This window comes from Notolabrus celidotus, chromosome 11, assembly GCF_009762535.1.
Source record: "Notolabrus celidotus isolate fNotCel1 chromosome 11, fNotCel1.pri, whole genome shotgun sequence".
Taxonomy (NCBI): Eukaryota; Metazoa; Chordata; class Actinopteri; order Labriformes; family Labridae; genus Notolabrus; species Notolabrus celidotus.
The window spans coordinates 22,251,712-22,262,702 of NC_048282.1; the positions used below are offsets into that span (position 1 = coordinate 22,251,712).

General features: G+C 37.6%; 1 protein-coding gene across 1 annotated transcript; it reads right to left on the reverse strand.

The window, feature by feature from the left end:
* Positions 1-335: 335 nt before the first annotated feature.
* LOC117820877 (cadherin-4-like) lies at positions 336-8,116 on the reverse strand. The gene is made up of 9 exons (XM_034694804.1): positions 8,099-8,116; positions 7,454-7,573; positions 7,209-7,355; positions 6,850-6,994; positions 3,709-3,881; positions 3,452-3,583; positions 3,166-3,348; positions 811-1,112; positions 336-489 (listed from the first exon to the last, which is right to left on the reverse strand). Exons 1-9 carry the CDS (start codon positions 8,105-8,107, stop codon positions 336-338), a joined length of 1,365 nt encoding a protein of 454 aa, XP_034550695.1. The 5' UTR covers positions 8,108-8,116.
* Positions 8,117-10,991: the final 2,875 nt, after the last annotated feature.

Here is a 10,991-nt window from a genome sequence, read left to right on the forward strand (position 1 = left end):
CCAGAGCTCACCGTAAGAAGGTTCAACCCTCCAATCCCCCTTAATATCCCCTAGGAGCCTGAAGTTGAAAGGTCCAGAGTGGACTCCTTCATCCAAGTCAAATGCATTGATGCTGGCTTTAGAGGGTTTATCAGATTGGCAGATGTCTAGTATGCTTGTATTCAGCATTGGAGCGTTGTCATTCTCATCCAAAATCTGAATGGTCAAGGTTGCAGTGCCTACCATTGGAGGTTTACCTGGCCAACAGAAAAACATGTTCATTTCTGCAGTTCCACAAAGAAATCTATCACATTAATGAAAATGTACAACAGTTTTTTATCAAATGCATTAATCCTTTATATCATACCATTATCAGCAGCTAGTATCTTTACGATGTAGGTGTTGTTTTTCACAAACGCAGACTCTCGGTCCAGAGACTTTGATGTGGTTACTTTTCCAGTCTTGGAATCCACTATAATCCAGTCAGCTATATCGTTTTCCTTTCTGTATCTGAAACATAATAACGAAAAAAAATTAGAAAAAAAATCACCCCCCTTACAGTGTGAGCCGATCGAGAAATGAGCTATCCAGACTACACTCGTCTTTTGTACCAGGTTGTAAACATGTTTATTTCTGCTGTAAAGATCGTCTTTTTTTAATTGGTGCGTATGTGGTTTCCGGTGTTTCTGCAGCCAGCCTCAAGCGGATCCTCGATGAACTGCAGTTTTTAGCACTTCCGCATTGGACTCATATTTTTATACCGGAGGTTGGCGCTTGGTTTTTCATGAAATGCTAATAGGGAAAGTGTATGATAGATATGAAATGACTCACTGTATTTTGTTTCCAGTTGCACCGTCATTGTCTTCAGCTGTAAATGTCTCCAGGTAGCGTCCTGTCGCAATGTTCTCTTTCAGCCAGACTTGTTTGTTACTTTTGAGAAAGACGGGAGCATCATTTACATCCTCCACAACTACTGTCAATGGAAAGGGTCGTTGACTTTTCTCTTTCCCATCGATGAAAACATCCCATAAACCACTCTTTGTGCGAGTCTTCACTTTGCATGCGTGATAAGGGATCTCATTCTCTACACTGATGTTTAGTTTCTTGTTAGGACTGTCTTCATAGTCCAGATGCTGAAAAAAAAGATAAAGTAAGATCAAAGTTGGTTTGAACTCAAATGTTGACGTAACGTGATGATGTCAGCTTGTGTCCTACAGCAAAGGTTATGGAGCATGGTTATGGAGTATTTTTTTTAGCATGCAACAGCCTTAGATTATTAAATTACAAATAAATGTCATAAACAGCTGGTGGAAAAAACATGTTATTACTCATGAAAACATTGGCAGATACAAGGGGGATAAATCTGAAGGACTCTGGGAAACTTTTGTTAGATTTTTCATGCCACTATCAGAAGTTTAGGAAAGCAAAAAATTGAGCCTGGCCCATTAAAACAAAACAATAATAAAAGTCCACATGTCTTTGAGCTTTGAACATTTCATTAATGATAAATTGAAGTAAACACAGAATATTTGAATTATTGTATGTTCAGTCAATGTAGTACCCCTGATACGGTCAATGTGCGTGGACCGGTGGAAACAACTCCAGTGCTAAATTGTTGAAGACTAGCAAACCAGCTAACTCTAGCTTAGTAATAACGTCGCTCTTTTCACAGCCGGACTCTTTTATCTTTTATCCTGACAGTGTGCGGACTGGGGTGCATGCGCACGCAGCGACCGGCAGCAGTGAGAAGTTGGCGTCTTCGTGTTAGTTTATTGGTTGACTGTTTTCTTATTGGTTGACTGTTTTCTTATTGGTTGACTGTTTTCTGATATGCGTTTTAAATGGAACCTTTGGCACTTTTATCATTTTATCATGTCTATTCATTTTACCATTTTTAGTGTTAGATTAGTTTTAGGATATTTTTGTATGTTTTGCACATTAAGTAGTTTGTTCTGTCTGACATCTATCTTGTAATTCTGTATTGACCTAACATCTCACTGGCTGCAAAACAAGTTTACCTACGGGTACAAATAAAGTAACCTGAACCTGAACCTGAAAGTGTTCTTGGTTAAGTTAAGGAGAAGGTTCATATTTAGTGTCGAGGCTTGATGGTGAACTTTAGGGAGGGAGAGACGGTTTTACACGTCTGAATGAATGGAAGCCGTCATGTTACTACGGTCTTTCTTTGCCCTCCAGGCTGCTGCGGTGATCACGTCACTGAAAACTATGATGTGTGCTCGATTACTCTTCCTCACGGACGTAGATGACGTAATGGTTGTGCCACGCGGAAATGAAATTGGATTGTAAAACTGAATCTGAATTGTGCAAACTGAAATTGAATCTTTTGTTTTTGAATTTAAGGAAAATAGAGTTGAATTTTCAAGTAGGTTAAATACAATTTCAAAGCAAATGGGTTCAGTAGCAAAAAAATAATTTCAATTTCAAATCATGCTTTTCAAATTCAATATAATTATTCAATTTCAGTTTCTAGTGGCACAAATCTCAGCCCATACACAGATTGTAGCCTATTCCTGTGATTTGACAGCTAAGCCAAACCTGTGCCCCCTGAAATATTCTTTTTAGCCTGAATATAGAGTCCAATAATCATTCTTTTTGATCTGCAAGTATGCATACTTGTGTAAATACAAAAGCAATTACAGTTTTCATAATCTGGTGGCCAATGGTTTTTCTCAATGCTGCCCCAAAATAATAAAATGTTCAAATGCAGCAATGACAACTTGAGTCTCTTTCTATTTGGGAATTAGCAACTCTGCTAATTGTCATTTTTCTTCCAGAAGCCATCCATACTTTACCTAAAAAAAAACTTATGTAAAGAAAGATGGAAGATTAAAAGTGTGGGAAAATCCAGAAGTTGGTACTTTGCTTTTACAATTTAGATGGAGCCGAGATGATGTGTATTAAGCTTTTTGTCGGCACCTGTCGTTTATTTTTTAAAACAAGTAACAGGATGTAGAAATATTTATACTGCATAATATCTGAAAGACATACTTCAACTCAGGGCATCTCTGAGTACAGAACTGTACAATCAGGAATTCAAGTCCACTGCAAATCATGGTTAAAGCACAGTGATGATTGTAGTTATTTTTGCCCATAATGGTTTTTGTAACTATCATGTTGAACTGAAGTTCTAAGAGCTTGTGTTGGTGTATTGCACAGACAGAATACCTTTTCCACAAATAGAAGTCCCTCATTTGTCTTAGGATCAGTAGTGATTTTGAAGTTTTTGTTGGAGTCTCCATGGATTTTGAATTTCGCTCTCCAGGCCACTGTACCTTGGGCGTCTTCGTCTTTGACTTGCAAACGCGTGATAAGAACATTTTCCTCTCCTTCTTTCACACTTGCTAGACCCTGGAGTACAAAAGAAACACAGCAGTTTGGTTTTTTTGCAAATAAATCATTGTTTATTGTCACCATTGCCTCCCTGAGGTTGACCAAAGAAGTATTTGCTCACAGTAAGTCCAGTGATGACAGGAAGGTGGTTATTTCCATCTATTATATTGATTATGATGGTACCAGTGCTGGAGAGCTGCACATCTTTTCCATTGTCTTTGGCTGCCACAATAATGGTGTACTTTTGAGCTTTCTGATTTGTTAGGAAAGAAAAGTTTCTTTAAAAACAAAATAATTTCACATAATCACTTCAGACATTATCCAAATGAAGGGACCTGGAAGTCCAAAGATCAACTGATTTGATGTTAGTCCTCTTACCCTGTATTCCAGACAGCCTTTGAAGGAGATGACTCCAGTCTGACTAATATCCGCCTGAGTTAAATAAAACTCAACGTTATCATGTTTAGGCGTGACTGAGACCATTGCATAATTAACTCTTCCGTCATCTCCAGTGTCCACGTCCGGTGCTTGAATTGTTGTCACTTCCCTGCCTGTAAGTATCAAAGGAAAGCAGCTGGTTTAAAGTTATTTTGTTTTGATTTTTTTGTCATTTTTTTAATAATATGGGATGCAGTGTTAGATTGTTTTCTAATAGCGATATGGAGATACTTTAAAACTCACTTTTACAGATACAAATGTTGAAATATATATACACCTTTTTTTTTCCAGCAAGTCTCTCCTATACCAGAATTGATTTTGCTACGATATTCCCTCCTCTGGGCTCTGAGGCTTAACATGCTGACAGCCCTCACACTTGATTGCCAGATGTTTGTGGTGAAGTTAACATGAGTAGCATTAGCGAGGAGTTTCTATATGTGACTGAAGATGAGCTTTGCTGTTCAGATAAGGCTGCATCTGAGATACATCCATAGGCATTATGTAGTGACTTGAGGCCCCAAGTACATCATTAACCTGATGAAGCTAGCATCTTCCACCATGCTGACAGGCTTGTTATTAAGAGCAATGACTTCAAGCTTCTAGTTTTGTGGAGCTCCTTAACCTTTGGGTTGTCGCTGCTTTGCTTAGCTTTGTTGAATGACTAGGGTTGGGGTGGAACATTTCCAGTATATTTCCGGTAAATTTCCATGGGAAGTTAAGCTTGGGAATTTTGGAAATATTCCAAATTGGAAACTTTCCATGGGAATTATGGGAATTAACTGGGAATTGAGGGTAATTTAATGGAACGGTATCATATCCAAGCATAAATGTTTGTTTTGTTATAAGCAGACATCCATCCAAAATAATACGATTAAAACTGATATATTTGTACTGTAAGTAAACTTTATCAAGTGTTCAATATTTTATTGAACAATCAATTATTTCATTGAAGAACAAAAACATGAATGTTGAGTTAAATATTACTCATCCCCCTGACCCAACCCATTCAAAAATTAACAAAAATGCAATCCCAACAAAGTCCTATTCAAAATGTTAAATGAAAAGAGCCACTCTCCCTCCAAAAAAGTCCCATTCAACATGCAAATAAAAAAGCATAATCTTGCATGAAATCTGGTTGTTCTAGTCAGGATTATGCCAAAATATATTTTGCCCAACTATATTTAAGTTCCATATTAAGAGCCAAGCTTCAATTTAGTAAATTCCTGGTTTAATTCCCATTAATTCCCATGGAAAGTTTCCAACTTTGAAAATTACTAGAATTTTGCAACCCTATGAATGACTGAAGTATAAGGCTGTTGACAGGTTTTTTCTGAAGCTGATGCTTGGTGTTATTCAGGATGAAGGTTCTTGAGATACGAAACTATGTTGGTAGTGTTAAAGGAGTGTTGTTTCGTTCTGCCTCACATCACCTCTTCTCCACCAGCATAGCAAAAAAGCTATGTTGCTGGGCATTTTTTCAGCACTTGAAAATACTTTAGAGCCAAGAGAGCATGTTGAGTATGTTGTCGGTGCATGCAAGCTCTGGTATCATTAATGCATCACCATATCGGCCAAACACATATAACTATGCTGACATTGCTTATAAAAATGCGACTAAAACTAATCTTCATCCTCTAAATGGTACTTACAATAGACTCTGCAGATTTATATTAAGTTGTTATTTTTTTACACACCATTGCATAATGTTTGACAGTCTTGGGTGGCTCCCTCCAGACAGAAGACGACCTGTTCACTGGTATCAGTTTATTTTTAAATGCTTTTATTCATTAAGAAGCTCAGATCAGATTTCTTTTGACAGTACCATTTGCAGCCAAGGAAGTTGGTAAAAAAGCTTTTATGTTTCAGGCTCCTTCCGACTGGAATAATTTACCTTTAAATATTCGTTCTATATCTTCTTTTCCCTTATTAGAAAGTCTTTGTTTTCCCATCTTAAAACAAACTGTTTATGTTTTCAGTAAAGCCCTCACTGTTCCTCTACCTCCTTTACTTATTTATTCATTTATTTTTTGTGTAAATTATTAATATTATTATCATTTTGTGTTTAATCAATTCTCATTTAGTTTACAGAATTTTATTCTATTTTTCTCTTGTCAATTGTAGCTTGTTTAAGGTTGTACCAACCCCTGTTTTGTTGTTCTTGTTGTTGTTTTTGTTGTTGTTGTTTTTGTTATCGTCGTTGTCGTCGTCAAGTCGGTTGATTGTCTGACTATCGTGTTTATTTGTTTGTTTTTTTGTTTTGAAGGAGTCATGTTTGTTGTATATTTTGTATTGTACTGTTTATATTTGTCATTGTCTGTCTGGGACCCCCTCTAAAATGAGATGGCACATCTCAAGGGGTCTATCCCAATAAATACATTTCTTCACATATCACCAGAAATGTTCATATCTGATGACTCTTGTTGGAGCCAGATTTAAACTTTGTCTTTAGATAGATATTTTGTGTGAACAATATTTTGAGTTAAATCTTATTATGTTTAGCATTATGAGGTATAGTTGTTCAATTGAGTTACCCAGGATTGACAATGAAATGTTTTGAGTCTACTTGCATTGCACTGCGTGTGTGTGTGTGTGTGTGTGTGTGTGTGTGTGTGTGTGTGAGACACGTGTGTGTGACACGTGTGTGTGACACGTGTGTGCTCCTCCTCGACCCTGTGACAGCTAGCGCACTGATAGGTGACCTTTAAAGGTGCTATGATTTGCTCTGTTCAGGTGGGTTAGATGGTGGAGAGGAACAGTTTTCCAACCGCAATTTACGTTATTAAGTTTAAGCCTGTTTTTTGTTGTTTATAAACTGGAAAAGTCAACCAGAGTATGTCAAGAATAAATTATATCAGCTTTTGCAGCCAACTACTCTGTGCGTGCTTTGTGGAAGGTGTGTGTCGGTAATTCCTCTACTAACGGCAGGTGGCTAAATGACAACAGGTTGGATTAGCCTCATCAACGCTTTTGTAAGCTTTAATCTGCCGATACCAATACTATGCTGGTTGTATTGTTCATCCCTAGATTACAATTTTAATCCATGTGGATTATCATTCCATGATATCACCGTAAGGAACGTACCTTGCAATGTTGATTCTGGTATGCTGACCTCATATACAGCCTTGATAAACTGTGGAGCATTGTCGTTTGTGTCCTTGATGATTATCTCAACACCCAGCTGCGTGTCTATAAGATTGTTTTCTACATTCACTGCCCGGAATTTTAACTGTGATGGGAAGACAAAAAATTGTGAACAATCAAACCTTTTTAGAAGCTTCACACATGCACACACACACACACACACACACACACACACACACACACACACACACACACACACACACACACACACACACACACACACACACACACACACACACATCCTTTGTGCTTTCAAGGAGATTATTCTAAAATTGGGAATATGTTTGCTACCTTCTTACCTCCAACATTCTGTAAGACTCGTAGTCCACAGGCTTGTGGACTGAGATCACCCCTGTTATGGGATCAATTGATAAGGTGCCTTTGGGATCCTCATCAACACCATGGCCCATTATTTCGAAACGGGTGAGGTTCTTGTCTACTTTAACCTGTAGTGAGAAAGAAACACAACAGAATTCAGCGTTGCACTGATCTCCTTGCATCTCGGCATATGGGCTTTGTACATGCTCTTAGGGTTGATACTTACAGTGCCCAGTACATATGGGAATGGTCCTTTATAGCTTTCTTTAATTTCAAAGGAATCAATGATCCAGTTTCTCTTTTGCCGTTTCAGAATTTCTGAAGACGACAAGTGGACTCCCAAACACTGCAAAATATTGCACCATAGATTAACAGACAAAACATTTTTATAAGTTTGTGATAAAACTCGTAATGTTAGCAATGCTTCTTCTACTATGCTACTGTAGTCTGATTCAACGTGATCTATGACTGATACATCATTTCCATCTGCTGCATTGATTGTCATACAGACTCAAATATTTAACATAATTCGTATATTCAAAAATGCCTTCATTTTTTTTGGGTGGTCCTGTGGTTACCCACCATGAAAAAAGTTAATCCAACATACTGTATATCTTTAAATTTGTCATGAATAGGTATTTTATAAAAACATTTATTGATAAAAGGAAATCAATGTTTTCATATTCATTTCTTGAAAGTTTTTTTTTGCAGTTTAATCTGAGAAAACAGAAATCCACCAGTTCCACCAAACAAATCCAACAACCCTTTCAATGAACACATGTTTTCTAAGAACCCTCAATGTTACATATACATCTAAAGTTAGCTTTAACCTGTCTATGAAGATAGATGCCCATCTAAAAAGTATTCTTACCAGCAACATGAAAAGACTGAGCTGTATTGTCTCCATAGTGCATCCCGTTTGTGTTGTTGGAAAAGTTAGTCGCCTAAAAAGACCCGTAGCAGCTAAATGAAAGCTCAGTCGAATGCCAATGCTGGCTCTGGCAGCAGAACACCTGTGAGAGGGAGGGCCCGCACTGCAGAAATGATCTCACATGAACCCTAGAGGTCTTGACTGAAGGTTGATAGCAGCAGGGCGTGGACAAAATATTTAAGAGTGTTTGCTTATGCTAGTGTATAAATGTGTGTGTGTGTCAGAGAGAGAGTATGTGCATGCATGCATGCAAACGTATTGTTTGCTTTTCAAACTTTGCTACATTTGTCCATTTGTCCTTTTACAATCCATAATACTTCAGAAGATTCCATCATGCAGAACAAATAGATGATTTAGCAGAAAAGGGGAACACGTCAATAACATTAACAAGTGAAAGAACATAAGGAAAAGTTGAAAAGTTGTGTAAAGGGTTCATTGTAAAGGCTGGATAATGCCCTTTAAAAGGCCATCACAAGGAATAAAAGGGACCCCAACAAAGGTACATGTCAAATGATTAATTCCTGTTGTCCACTTATTTTAGATGATGGCCATCTCGTCAGACATTAGGGTCGGGTATTTCGCAAAGCCTCCCTATACAATACCTATCATGATACAGAGGCCACTCACTAACTTTAAATCTCAACTCAACTAAGCCCCAGAATCTGAGATACTCACTATTATTTCATAATCCCTTGTGTCTTTGTGTCTATTTTCATTGTTTGGTTTAAACAAATATTAAGGTATACTATATCTGGTTCATTCATCATTTTGTTCATTGTTTTTGTTTAGTCTGTGCACACTGAAGGCATCAGATATATGCTGACTAACAACTACATGATTTATAGTCCATAAAACACCAACCTTTATACTCCTTTGCTATGCACTGGAGGAACAACTTAAAGCTGAAATACAAAACGTAGACTCTGAAATCATACATAATCATACTCTGAAATAAATAGTAGCATGGTAAAATGTTGGACTTTCCATTAAAAGATAAACTTAATTAAGATAACTTTCTTTTTTATTTGGAACGTTGACTATTGTAACTGGGGTAAGACTGGTCCCTAATGCCTGTATTGTTTAGTTTGGTTTGTCTCCTCCTCTGTCTGCTCTTTCTCCAGCCAAGAAGGACATGTTAGCTTTTATGACTTTGCTGGCCAGAAGGCTGATATTGTTAAATTGGAAGTCCTCTGCCCCACCTACCCATTCAAGCTGGATTAAGAGTGTACTTTATTTTCTTAAACTTGAAAAGATTAGGCTGACCCTGAGTGGCAAGGCTCTTGATATCTTTAAAAAAATCTGGGATCCTTTCTTGCCTCATGTTGAGAGCTCAGCTTGCTGTGTGTCTTTAGCTGAGCATCACCATGGTGTGTCTTACTATGTTTAGATTATCGCTTTCATCTGTTTATTTTTATTATACTTGCTTTTTAGCTTATGTTTTCCACTTTTGGAATTCTATATAGTTAATCTGGAGGGAGTATGTGTCAGGGTGGGGGGTTATTTGTTGTTTTGTATTTCGTATGTCATTTGTGTGTTTCTTTGTTCCAAAAAAAAGGAAAATGTACCAACTTCTAATTTTGGATGTGACTGTTTTTTCTATGTGAAAATCAATAAACAAAGTTTTTTTTAAAAAAAGGGGATAAAAGAAGGCATTAGAAAACCTGATGATGGATAAATTAGCACGGTAATGTAAGACACTTCCTCATACTCTGGCTGTAAAGGTACAGAGATGAAAAGTTGCTCAGGTGGCTCTGCATTAATGCCTCAGGAATGTGAGATCTTTTTAATCATACTGAGAGCGTCTTTTCGTTACCACAAGGAAACAAAGCAAGCATACCACATCAGTCGTTTGGCTCAGGAGGAACTCCTGCTGTAGCTTGCGTAACATTATACAAGTTCCAGCCAGCACCACGCTACACCATGACATGTTGCAGTGAAGCAAAGGAGAAACTAATCAATTTACCAGCAACCCCAAAGAAACAGAACTGTAACACCCTGCAGAGAGATGGCAAACCTGTTTGTCAGATCAGTGATTGGTTTATCGAGTCTCTGGGAAAGGGAAACTGTCAAACTGCTGTATTTAACAGCGTAACACAAAACAGAAATAGAAATATCTTATCTATCTTGGACTTCATTTGGGGGGAAAGAGTGAGTTCACATTGTAACCAGAGTCACTGCAGCTCCAATATAAAACAGTTTTAAAAATGTATTTGATGCCCCCTTATCTGTAGATTAGATTGATGCGAAGTACTATTTTCATGCAAATCAAAAGTAGACTGAGTTACTTTGAATAACTTTCATGACTGTTTGAGACCCTTCATAATGTGTTCATTTGTTTCGTGCTTGCATATACAGAGTGTTTTCTGCAGTAGTCAGTGGTACCAGGACTGATGATGTGTTGTATCGACTCAGTACTCCGAAACTGAACTGAAGTGAAGGAAATACCAAGATACAACTGCTCTCTCATTTTGTGTCTACCTGTTTTATGCATGTGGATCAATCAAGCAGATTTACAGATGTCAGATTTACGTGTTTGATATCTTTGCCACTCCTTAACCTGAAATAACCCCCCTGAGTAGTGCATACATGCATTCAGAAAAACAAGTTATTCTACTTCTGCTGACAGCTGGGGGGCAACATCTGTAGCTTTCTGAAACAGCTCATTGATGGGAACAAAAAACTAAAAAAAACATACGTCAATTAAAGTCACTCAAACTGAAGATTATTTTCACAGCCCCACACAGAGTTGATGATACGATCTAGTTGTTAGACATGCAGTCTTTATACTGTGCAGTACCAACACTGTATTAAACCCTGTCATCGGTTTTAAAAA